Consider the following 12,190-nt stretch of genomic DNA (forward strand, 5'->3'; position numbering starts at 1 on the left):
ATTCTATTCTAATCATCTTAAAGATGCAGCGACTTATATCAGCATGGGGTGGGATGCCCAAAGGGAGTTGCAGAATATGAGAGAGGAGGAGGCATGGGAATTGAGGGTGGTCTGTGCACAAGGGAGACTTGAAAAAAGGAGGAAGAGCTAGGGAAAGGGGGTGAAGGTAATTGTGTGTGTGAGAGCCTGTGTGCATGCGCACAAATGGGACTGCACAACTGTGGAAGGTGTGGAAATGAGAGCTCTCTATGTGCAAGGGAGAGTTGAGGAAAGTAAGGAGGGTTGAAAGAAAAAATAATGAATGAGGGTGCAAAAAAGGAGGGAGCAGGATGCATGTGATTGGGTTTGAAGATGAAAGCAGGGGCATGAAGGGGTCTGCAGAATAGGAAAGGAAGATGGCTTCATAAATAGGTGGAAGAGAAAAGGGTGTTTAGTACAGTGGTACCTCGGGTTAAGTACTTAATTCGTTCCGGAGGTCCATTCTTAACCTGAAACTGTTCTTAACCTGAAGCACCACTTTAGCAAATGGGGCCTCCTGCTGCTGCTGCGCCGCCGGAGCACAATTTCTGTTCTCATCCTGAAGCAAAGTTCTTAACCTGAAGCACTTTTTCTGGGTTAGCGGAGTCTGTAACCTGAAGCTTATGTAACCCAAGGTACCACTGTAGTTGCAATGGGCGGGAGGAGGAATATGCAGGGTGGTTTTTGTGCGGGGGGGGGGGGAGCACAAAAGGAAGAGGGGAGGAGGCATGGACATGGAGGTGAAAGGGGAAATGGGTACAAAGCGGGACTGCAGAATTGAAAAGTGGCTTCAGAAATGGGGTTGGGCAAGTGCAAAGCAAGGGAAGCTCTAGGGGTTTGGTGTGGGAGGAATGATGGGAGTCAGTGAGCAGAGTGAGCTGGTGCACAGCCCCTAGTAAGTTATATATTATCTCTCAGGCTTAGTGCTTGTCACCAATAATTATTATTTGGTTTGATGTGCTCTGGAATGGGTTGTAGGTTGAGGCTGGGGCAGCGACCAGCTGTCTGGCAAGTTATGAAAAGATGGATCTCTAAGGGCACAGTGGCATTTCTTCTCTGGCCTGATACACTTTGACTCATCAAAGCTTAGCCACCACCGGGTCTTTGAAGAGCGAGAAAAGAGAAGCACTTCTTTCCAGGAACATCTGGGACACATAGACATATGCGTAGCAGCAGCTGGGCAAGCGTAGGTAAAAATAACCTTGTTAAGTGGCTGCTAATCCTGCCCCATGGAACTGCCTGGACTCCAGAGCCCTGACCTTTTGGGGCAGGGAAGAGATGAGAGGGGGTGGCTTGGCCACCTTCCCTATTTGTGCGACTGGACTGAACCAGATGAGAAGTGGCTGCTATAAAAGGCTCCATGAGGATCTCCACGTGGCAGGTCCCAAACAGACAGACAGCCAGCAAGTCAGTCAACAAAACACTTTGAAAGGAAGAAGCACAAGTGCCCCAGCGCCATTGTGGCAGGTAAGTGTGTGTCTTAGAGGCCTGGCAGGTAGGTAAGCCTAAAGGTTTAGCGTGCTCTTTGCAATTCCTGTAACTGTAATTCAGGTGCAAAACTGACAGGCTAGGGAGTGCATTTGACTTTAACTGTGTAATCAGAAGCATGTTCCACTGAATTCAAGACTTACTCCTATGCATGAGATTGCAACCTAAGTATCTTTCTCTTGCTTTATACTCTGCACCAAGGGAGGAAGCCATATAGATCCACTTGCAGAAAAATGTATTTTTTATAGGCAGTGCTATTTTTCTAGAAAATGAGGTCCCGGAACTCACCATGAATGCCTCCCTTGTTCTCTTATAATGGCAACAGCAGCCACTTGAAAGGTGTGGGAACTGAATTCTGGTGAGTTCTATCTGAAGAAGAAAAAAAGCCCTGATTATAGGAATGCCTTTGTGTTGTGTGAAGCTAAAACATCCTTAAGTTATTCCCCACCCCCGCCATCCCAGTCCTCACAGTTTTGTCTAACGTAAGGGGTATTGAGATTGAAACACAGCTGCCTGTTAATCAGACTCTCTGCTCCCTAAGTGTTTCTCCAAGGTCCCAAATACGTGAGCATTGGTTGTGGTTGCTCTGTGAACAAAAGCACTCTGCACACTGTTAGAGGTGCTCCTTTCTTTACACTCTCCAAGTCAGAACTCCAGCATCATAAACCTTTTTGCAATCAGCCCTCATCTGGCACAGGACTCTGCACTGATTCTCATTTTGTGACTTGCTCCACCAGAGTTGGGCAGCATCTGGCTGTCCTTCAGAGGCAGCTGATGCAAAGCCCAATACCTGGGGTGTCTGGTTATGTAAACACTCTGGTGTCATCATTTCTGATTCCGTGCCAAAAAACAGAATCATTGCTCTCACATGGCAGTATATGCTGTTTCGGAATGACCAAGGCGTAGCAGGAGCAAGGAAGTGTGGGGAGGGAAAACATCATGTTGGGTAACAAATGACCCCACTTTCTATAGGAAGGAAGGGACCATCTGCAGTAGTGAGATAACATAATTATGGTTGCCTTGCACTGTCTGAACCTATCAAGGTGAATGGGCAATTGTGCAGTCTTTATAGTGTTGCAGGCCTTTTCCCCTGTGCTATGCAATATGGTCCAGTTTCATGAGAGTTTTGCACAGTCTGTTTCATGGAAATGGCTATTCCTAGATCTTCTGTTTATTTCGGAAGGCAAAGGAAAAATGCCTCTCCAATTATTTCTTTCTCATTGGGCCTTTTGCCTTCAATGCAGAAAGGTGACCCCGTCCCAATTCCTGCTATGCATTTTAGTCACCTGGCACCCACAAAAAAAGTGTACATGCAGGAGGGTACATTGGCAGTTGGTCAGTGGTCTTTTTGCATTCACCCCAAGGCTCTTCTGTCTTCTGTCTCTCCTCTTGAACAGCCATGAAGCTTGTCTCTGGAGACATCGCAAAACGACTTGAAGAGATGGTGTTGTTGACTTCTCAGAACCTGCCCCAGGTGGAGGTGGCTACGAGTTACACTGTCCTCCGAGAGCTTGGCAGTGGCTCCTATGGGCATGTGTTGATGGCAGTCCACCAACGCCAAGGTAGGTCAGAACCCAAGAGGATGGAGAGGCAGAGGCGGCTACAAAACAGATCACTGAACCTATGAGAGAACTTAGGTGTAAGATATGTGTGTAAATCAGTCCATGTTATTCTACCTGAAGGGGCCGAGAAGGTTCTTCTAGATTGTTGGTAAAGTGGCCGTTAGAAAGTGTCAGTTGAATAGATTTCTGGAGTGAGAATGGAGAGCCCATCTAAAGAGAGTTAACAGGATCCTTTCTGAGGAGAACAGAACTCATCCCTTCCCAGCTCTGGGAAGCTTGCATTCTACTCTGAAGAAATGTAGATCTGTCTGTCTCCTGAAAAAGAAGAAATACCCACATCTCTTTTTCTGCTAGTCTACACAGCACAAGGGAATGTATGTGCCACTTCCATTTTTGGAGAAACTAGGGGATGTTGTTATACCTGCAGAATGGTGAGCGTAGTCTCCTATAATCTTTGAATTATTCTCTCCATTATTGTTTCAAGGGTGATTTTCAAGTATTGGGATGGACCATAAGGATTATACTCTAATCCTGTACTTGCTTACATCATTGGGATTTATTTCTGGTACAGTACTGAGTAGACATATATAGGATTGCTCTGTAGATCTTTCTAAAATCAATGGAAATGAAGTCATGGTTGAATTGTCTGGTTGAAATAAGTTATACTGGATCTAAAGCAGCATCATTTAAATCGATAGCATGTTGTTGTTTTGCTGAAAAGAATTGTGTTCACTTTTGCACCACAAGAGCAAAATGTGGGACTAGCTTGTTTGATGTGGAATGTCCCTGGGGGGCACCCAAGCCATTTATATTTTCTCCTCTCTTTCAGCGGCCAAGGGTCTCTTGGCTGACTCCCAATTGCCACTGTTTGGCACATTTAGGTGGACTGAAGCACTCTGTTGCCTTAGCACAATAAATCCACTTTAAATAAGAAACAGACTTTTCCCCACTATGAAAGTGGCAGGGAAGAACATTGGAAAGTGTGGAATAAAAGAACAATTAATGGGAAGGCTGATAAGGACTCCATAAGCAAATCAAGATGAATGCAGAATAATTGCTCACCCTGCAAACAAATCAGCACAAATGCTTAATACGTAAAGATCAGACATAGTCTAACCTCCGTGTAAGCTTTGTGTCAGTAAATCAGGATGAATGTTTAATAAACTGGTCATCTGGAGGAAACCGTTATCTTCTCTCTTGCAGGAACACCCATGGCACTGAAATTTGTACACAAGAAGGCTACAGAATTGCTAGATTTCGTGAATGAATACTGCATTGCGCTGACTTTGGGGGCTCATCCCTGCATTGCCACTGCCCTTGGGATTGCTTTCCAGACCCCCAAACACTACGTCTTTGCACAGGAGTTGGCTCTGGCCAGTGACCTCTTCTCGCTCATGGTGCCACAGGTAACAAACCCACCAGGCATGGACACAGACCATTTATGCCTTCTGTAGCTGGCAGCTTCCCACCCCATTCCATGCTTTTCGAAAAGTTATGGTGGAGGAGAAAGATGTGACAGAATTGAGTTTCTTTGCTTGTATGCTCCTTTCCCCCCCTACTCCCACGTCATTTCAAATCATGGAATAGTACCAGGCTGGTTTTCACTGCCAGGACCGCCTGTAGTAATAAGATTGCCTATGAGTTGCAGCTGATTACTCTGTTGGTTAAATCTGCATATAGGTCAAAACAATATTTCTAAAGCGAGAAGCATGCTGTCTTTAGTTTTCAGCAGAAAACATCTTTTAATAAGAGGCATTCCTCCTGCATGAGGCGGGACAATGCTTTTTCGAATATGGTACTCACCATATGTAGTTTTTATAAACACTTGTAATTTTTGCATTTTTAAAAAGTCTTCTGTTTCTTTAATCAAGTGGGCTTTTTAGTCAAAGGTACAGTTGAGCTTTCTAACTACTCTCCATGCCTGATAAATTAGAAATGTATTTTAAAAGCTTCCCTGCATGCTGTCTTTTTATGTGATACCAAACGCAATACTTACAACACATGATCACAGAAACACAAGATACAGCCAGCCTTACAAGTGCATATGCACTATTTTCTTCCTCACCGGCTCCTTTTCAAGTTGCTTTCTGGAAAGCTGCCTGAGAGCAAGTGCTTAAAAAGACTAGATAGAGTGCATCCACTCATCTTGACTTAGGCAACTGAGCTGAATGGAAGTTGCTAATGCAAAGGGGATCAATCATGAACCTCGAAAGAGGACCCAAGCATATAGCTGCCTTAAAACTTCCCACAATATAATCTCTTCCTGCTTGAGCACACCAGAGAATGGGGTTGGGCAATATATAATCCAAAACCGGTTTGAAGTCCATATCATGATATTAGTTTCATAATTTTTGACCTGAAAATATATTGTGAATCATGATGTGTGTTTGTGTGCTATGCAAAAATCACGATACGGGAAAACCCATGATGCCAGCCAATGCCTCTAAATACATTTCAGACACTGTAATATATCACAATGTTGAAAACCAGGTATCCCTCAGCCCTAATCTTTATCTCTACATAGTTTCATCCTAATTTCAGACATTGTGATATATTGGTACAGTATATCACAATATTTAGCTGGTGATATATCATGATGTTGAAAACCAGTTAGTGCCTAGCCCTACCAGAGAACTGAAGAATGGAGCCTGGAGATGTTTCTACCTTCAGGGAATTTGTGTGGCTGCACACGTGACTTTCAACTCTCCCTTTCTTCCTCTAGGTTGGTGTGCCTGAGCAGCGGGTCAAGCGCTGTGCCCTGCAGCTTGCCAGTGCCCTCGAGTACATGGAAACGAAGGGGCTGGTGCACCGCGACGTCAAGCCAGAGAACGTGCTGCTGTGTGACCCGGAGTGCCGCCGCATCAAGCTGACCGACTTTGGGCTGAGCTGCCCCCGAGGCCGGGCCATTGAGGCTTTGCCAGAGAGCCTGCCATACACAGCCCCCGAGTTGAGCACACTGGGCCCCAAAGCTCGTTTGGAGGCCCAGCCCAGCCTTGACACATGGTCTCTGGGAGTGCTGCTCTTCTGCGTGCTAACCGGCTACTTCCCCTGGCTCACAGCTGTACCCGCCGACCGGTACTACCGCAGCTTTGTCTGCTGGCATCGCAGCCCCCGCTTTTCCCCACGCCCACCCCATTGGGGCCGTTTTACTCCCCAGGCATTGGAGATGCTGCGGGGACTATTGATGCCCGACGCGGCTCAGCGTAGCCCAGCCAAGGAGGTGATGAATTATATCAAAGTGCCTTGGTTGCTCCCAGAGGCCCAGAGCTGTGTTCGGCCTAGCAGAGATCTTCTTGGCACCAGCCGGCGCTGCTAATAATCTAGGCCATATGTGTGAAGCACGGAGGGGTGGCACCAATCCCAAACCTAGCCTTAGCCATTGAGGGACCAAAGACACCATGCACATCACCAAACCAAAACACCTCATTGTTCCTGAGGGCAAAGAGAAAGCACAGTCAAGCTAGGGAAACGGGGGGGGGGGGGGGGGGAGAGACTGTTATCCTCAGAAAACAGAGCAAGCTGCCAGCAGGGCAGGAAAAACTTTAGGGAATCATTCCTCACCCACATATGTGATTTTCATCTTAGGAGGGTCACTCTCCAGTCCTGATTCTGGATCAGAGATTCAAAAGACTTGATTTCAGTCCCTCCTGGGTCAATAACTGGCCACTCCATTGAATGGAAAGGAACCAAATAGACTTACATCTAAAAGGCAATGAAACCTTGGTGTCTGTCACTCACCCTGAATTAGACGAACTGGGGGTGGACTAAAATTATGTGTGACTGGATTGGGAATGAGGGGCCAACAACAATGGTCAGATTTTCGAGACTTCTGTATGGTTGTCAATCATGGTGACCACAAAGTCTGCTGATGTGACAGTGGACATTGATGAGCAGTTAACGCTGCTCTTTGTGCTCTTTCCAGCCACCATGGATGGAACCATGGATGGACTGTCTCTTGACAAGTCATATCCAATGGAGAGAGAGAGAGTGAGGCAGAAGAGATGTAAGGAGCAATTTGATCTTTGACTGACAGAGTCACCAAGGAGATGATTTGGAGGTCTAGAATTGATGTTGTTGTGGGTCTAGCAATGTTTTGCTGGAAAGCCACCCAGAGCGGCTGGGGCAACCCAGTCAGATAGGTGGCATATAATAAAGAGCATTAGTAGTAGTAGTATTGCCTGCCTATATGCTTGTTTATATGCTGCTGTAATACCCATTCAACTTGTACATTTGTAAATAAAGAGATTATATTATGAAAACATTTTATATAGTCGGTGCTCTCATTTTGCAAAGAAACACATCCTGTAATGCAGCCTGCAATGGTGACCTCCAGCTGCTTTGGACTACAAGTTCCATGAGTCTCAGCCAGCTAGGGCTAATGGGGGTTGTAGTCCAAAACACCTGATGGGCACCAGGCTGGGAAAAGCTGCTGTAATAGTTGACTCTGACTTCCAGCTGCTTGGGAACTGGGGAGTGCAGAATTAGTTAGAAACTAACAGCCAAAGATATGATGGGTACATTTGAATCAATACACGCCATTGATAGGTGTGCCCACCAGCCTGGGCAACTAGCTTCTGCATTGCTTCAGGACAGACATTTCCTAAGGCAGTCTTAATGATACCCATGCTCACCAATGCCAATCGCCAGGCAGGGCGAGCCCTTGCCAACATGGCTGCTCTTCTGAGAGCAGGCTTATGGGGGATGCGCTCTTGCTCTGCACCCCAAAGGCTTCCTGGCTTCTTGAGCCGTGTGTCGCATGAGGCTCCATAGGCTTCGAAACATGAACATCCAAAAGCAGCTGTAACCGGAAACGATTAACAAGCGGCCAATTTGGCTTGCCCCCGGCGTCCTCTCACGCACCTGCTAAATATAACCCACAGCTGACAACAGGCACAGCGGGTGGGTGGGAGAAAAATACTCTCATCGCACCCTATGCTTCCTCTTTGTTGATTCTCTAAAGGAGAGCTCACATTTGGGGTCACAAGGCTTTGAGGAAGATTGCACAGCCCTTTCAAACAATCACCCTTTACAAATACATTTTGGTTTTTTGTATATAATTTTTGTTAAATTTTCTGTTTTACAATTTAAGATACTTATTTTTACATCCTTAAGATATCAATGACTTCCCTTCTCTTTCCATGGTTCATTTTACATATCATAAATCCCTGCATATTTTACAAAAAAAACCCTATCCCGTTCAGTATTCCATTATTGCATCCATCAAAGCTTATTTACACTGCTGAATTTATCTTAATGCTGCCAGCGTTTTCAGCTGTACACAATTGTTTCCCATATATTCAATAAACGTTTTCCAATCTTCTCTAAACATATGTTCTTCTTGTTCTCGTATTCTATATGTTAAGTCTGCAAGCTCTACATATTCTGTCAACTTAAGTTGCCATTCTTTGGTTGGGACCTCACTTTACAAATAAGTGTATTTTTCTGTGTATAAGACGCTATTTTTTCCTTTGAAATAATAGGCAAAAATTGTGGGTGTCTTATGCATGGATAGCAGTGGGGGGACAGGCAATTGGTGCCAGCAGCCAGCAGGAGATTGGCAGCAGTGACTGGGTGTGTGATTGGTTGCTGTGGCAAGGCCTGCTGACGATTGGCTGCTGCTGCGGCAACAGGGCAGACTATTTGCGGCAGCGGCGAGGTGTGCGCGCAGTTGGCTGTTGTTGCTTTGTGTGTGCAGGTGGGCTTTTGGCAGTAGTCTTATATATGGGGGGTGTTATACACGGAAAAATACGGTACATTTTGGATGCTAACATCCCACAAGAACTGTTTTTTTTTTTAAAAAAGGTATACGTTCATGTAATATATATATATTCATTTGCTGAATTTAACTGGCTACTTTTGCAATTAATCAAACACTCGTAAAAACAGGCCAATATTTTGATTAATCCACATAAATACAGGTGGTACCCTATCACACCCTTGTACACATGCACTCTACATGTGGCTGCAACAGCAGTCAACAGCTGATTTTGTATCAGCATATATTTAAATGAATTGAGTGATGTGCAAATAAATATCCCAGGGTGGGGAAAGTGATGACTTTCTCTCTGCCCCATACCCATGGGCCATCCATTGCCAGTGTCACTGTGTCTCCTTCAGCTGCTCTAAAATATATTATTTGCAAACTGGGGCTGGCAGACACTGGAAAGAAGAGTGACATGAGGGAGTCATAAAACTGTCAGCCCCAGGAGTGAATTGCTGGAACTGGCAGGGCAGGGAGAGTTATGTTCAAAACATAGTAAACTAAGTAAAGCTGAGTAAAGCCGCTGGCTGGTTTTAAATGTATCCAGATAATTTTTGTTCTGCAACCAGGGTGATGGACGTGTCCCTGCCCTTGGCTCACACCAAACTCAGCTTCAGTTTAAAATGTACAGCTTTAGAGAAAGTGTCAGATCAGTGGGTTGATAGGTCTTCATTTAGGACTTATCTACACTTTTTTTTTGCCCCACTCTTTCCAGGCAAAGGTCCACGCTTAAAAGCTCAAGTCCAAGTGTCTGTCCTTCTCCTCCCCAAGCTTTCCCTGCTGAAAGCTGCTCTTTAGTGCTCAACTGGAGCAAATGTCAATTTGGGCTTTCCGCAGATTGCTATTTGATCCAACGGAGCTTTAAAAAGCAGGTTTTCATGGGGAAAGTTCCAGTGCAAAAAAGGGAGGGGGCCCTCAGACATGGAGATTTCAAGTATGGACTGAGACTAAAAAGAGTGAAGGAAATGTCAGTGTGGATAAGCACTTAGTGGGGCAGGACTTACAAGTGTCCCAACCTAAGCTGGATTGAAACACTTGCATCACCACAATTTTCTATTTTGTTTGTTTAAGGTTGTTATTTTTAAGAGAAAGACAGAGCAAATAGGTAAGGAAGACAGGCCTCCTAAACTGTTAAGTGCTGTGTAGAAAAGAAAATTTCCATTTTTTCTTACAACTTATTATCAACCTATTACCAAAATCTAAACAACTGTATTTGCATAGTTCTATTTATATCATACTGATATGTGTTATGGGCGAGGAGTCAGCTTTGCCTGCTGAACAAGCAGCCTGAAGGGGGAGAAGGCAGAGGGACTCCACCTGCAGCTGATCAGCCTTCAAGGGCACAGGGGAGAAGGTGCTGATGAGAACCAGCAGGCTTCAGCCTTCTTAAGCAGAGCTTCCAGCAGCAGTCAGAAGCTGTTAACAATTGCTTGTAGTTCCTGGTCCTACCTTGCTGCTTCTTGCTTGTCTTGATCCTTGACTCCCTGATCGTCGGATTTCCTAACCCCTGGACCGTCTCACCACATAGATTGTTGTTTGCCTGACCCTAGGACTGCACCTTACTTTGGATGATGACTCTGCCCCCAGGCAAGTACGTGTCAGAGACAATTCTGAGTGGCTGGCCTCCCACTCCACTACGTTTTGTTCAGCAATGAGACTATGATAATACACCACTTCTTGGATGCACAAGGGGCCCTCAGTGCACCTGATGAGAAAGAAAATAAAACAATAATAAATGAAATGTGAACATCAATAAAAACAGCCACGGTTACGTAAGTTATTATGCAGCAGCATAAAACAAATAATTCAGAACATAAAGCTATACCTAAAATCTTTCTGGAGACCGGGATGAAAAGGGTTAAATCAGATTGGACACCTGGGTAAGTATTATCTAACGAGAGAGCACTTGATTACTTTCAGGTAGAAGTTTATTGTGGAATCGAGGCTGCTATATCCCATGAGTGGCAATTTATTTGGTGAACAGCTTTGTAATATGTTGAATAATTCTGAAATACTTCCAGTGGAAGCAATGATTTAAATTGCAAAACAGTGCAGAGGAAAATACCAGGCCACTTCTAAAAATACCAGTGCCTTTTAAAAAGCACTTTTAACAGTCCAGGTTTTGGAAGGTTTCATTAACATGCAGAGGAGCTCTCTTGCAAAATGCTTATTTGCTCTAGTAAACGCTATCCATGACAGCTTGACAAATTTTCTAAAGTTTCATCAAGATACAGCTGTTTTGTATAATGGCAAGTGAATCGTAAGAAAGCGAATTCCTAAGGAGTGAGATCAACCTTAAAATTTCAGAGAACTGGCAAGTCTGTTTCTTTGCACATCACCTTCATGGTATAGCAAACCATAATTGCTAACACCCAGATTCACAAACACCACAACTTAGCAACGCTGCTGACGCAGGAGCTCTCCCCATCATGCCTAGAAATTTGGACAACTCTTGAGAAATATCAGCACTGAATAGCTGGAAAATCATGGCTTGCCAGGGAAAGAGACCTGCACTGTAAAATACATGGGACCACTCCATTAGCACCCTTGTAAAGGAGTGTCTGTGTTTTGGAGTCAAAAGATCACAATTTTGTTGGAGAGTACTGAATGTGCTTTGGTGTGTTAATCTTCCTGACCTTTAGACAGATCGTGGGGAGTTCTAATCCTCTGCGCCTTTAAAAGGCTCCTGAAAACTGATAGTTCAGGTGTGAAGATCGGAAGAGTGATTATCTTAATTGCAGGACTGCAGGCACCTGTTCCTAGAAGGAACTACTTCTTCAATAAACAGATTCTGATTCGTAGAAGTAACGATCTAAGCTTTCAGTGACCAATTATAAATTTTTATATTGAGGTACCAGATTTAGCTTATAAACAAAAGTTGGCAATCCTACACAGGTGCCTAGGAAGCAGTCTCATCATTCGCTGTATTTGTTGTAGAAACGAGAGGACACATGATTTGGTATGATGTTTTGTAAAGGTTGTAGGAAGAGCTGAATTCTGAAATTTATTAACTTCTCAGCTTCTGTTACTGTTCTACCTGAAACTTTCAATATTTGATGATTGATTGCATGTCACCAACATCTGACAGGTCAGTTGTCTTAACTGACAGGTCAAATATTAAATACAGCTCAGAGAAGAGGGTGATGGGAAAGATAGAAAAGGAAACAAAATATTTTGATTAACTGCTGAAGTTGCTTAGAATATGGAGGCTCCTCTGCTAAACTTCATCTTCTCCTGGACTCTGAGCCTGGTACTTAACATGACATGGCAATGTCTTGCTGCAATCAGACAAAACTATTGTGTGGAACTGACGCTGCCCATTGTATGCCTTTTGACCATCAACTGTTGGTCAAACATCAAT

General features: G+C 44.4%; 2 protein-coding genes across 2 annotated transcripts in view; one reads left to right on the forward strand and one right to left on the reverse strand.

Annotated features, from left to right (window-relative positions):
* LOC310829567 (uncharacterized protein) overlaps positions 1-12,190 on the reverse strand; it is a 57,666-nt gene that overhangs the window by 30,727 nt on the left and 14,749 nt on the right. Inside the window, exons 3-5 of the mRNA XM_083708201.1 lie at positions 10,279-10,534; positions 3,183-3,383; positions 1,795-1,875 (exon numbers count right to left, since the gene is read on the reverse strand). The gene's annotated coding sequence lies outside the window, so the exon portion shown is untranslated. The remainder of the gene's footprint in view (positions 1-1,794; positions 1,876-3,182; positions 3,384-10,278; positions 10,535-12,190) is intronic.
* Positions 1,255-7,327, forward strand: LOC310829613 (serine/threonine-protein kinase SBK1-like). Its single transcript, XM_083708319.1, has 4 exons — positions 1,255-1,485; positions 2,904-3,068; positions 4,272-4,474; positions 5,791-7,327. The coding sequence occupies exons 2-4, from the start codon at positions 2,906-2,908 to the stop codon at positions 6,382-6,384; spliced, it is 960 nt and encodes a 319-aa protein (XP_083564445.1). The 5' UTR covers positions 1,255-1,485; positions 2,904-2,905; the 3' UTR covers positions 6,385-7,327.

This window comes from Podarcis gaigeae (assembly GCF_964106915.1).
Source record: "Podarcis gaigeae genome assembly, chromosome: 13".
NCBI lineage: Eukaryota > Metazoa > Chordata > Lepidosauria > Squamata > Lacertidae > Podarcis > Podarcis gaigeae.

Excerpts from the sequence above, each read along its gene's own strand:
- LOC310829613 (XM_083708319.1), top strand. The coding sequence starts at position 2,906 with ATGAAGCTTGTCTCTGGAGACATCGCAAAACGACTTGAAGAGATGGTG. Across the intron at positions 3,069-4,271 it reads GGCAGTCCACCAACGCCAAG|GAACACCCATGGCACTGAAA; the intron begins GTAGGTCAGAAC and ends TCTCTCTTGCAG. Across the intron at positions 4,475-5,790 it reads TCTCGCTCATGGTGCCACAG|GTTGGTGTGCCTGAGCAGCG; the intron begins GTAACAAACCCA and ends TTCTTCCTCTAG.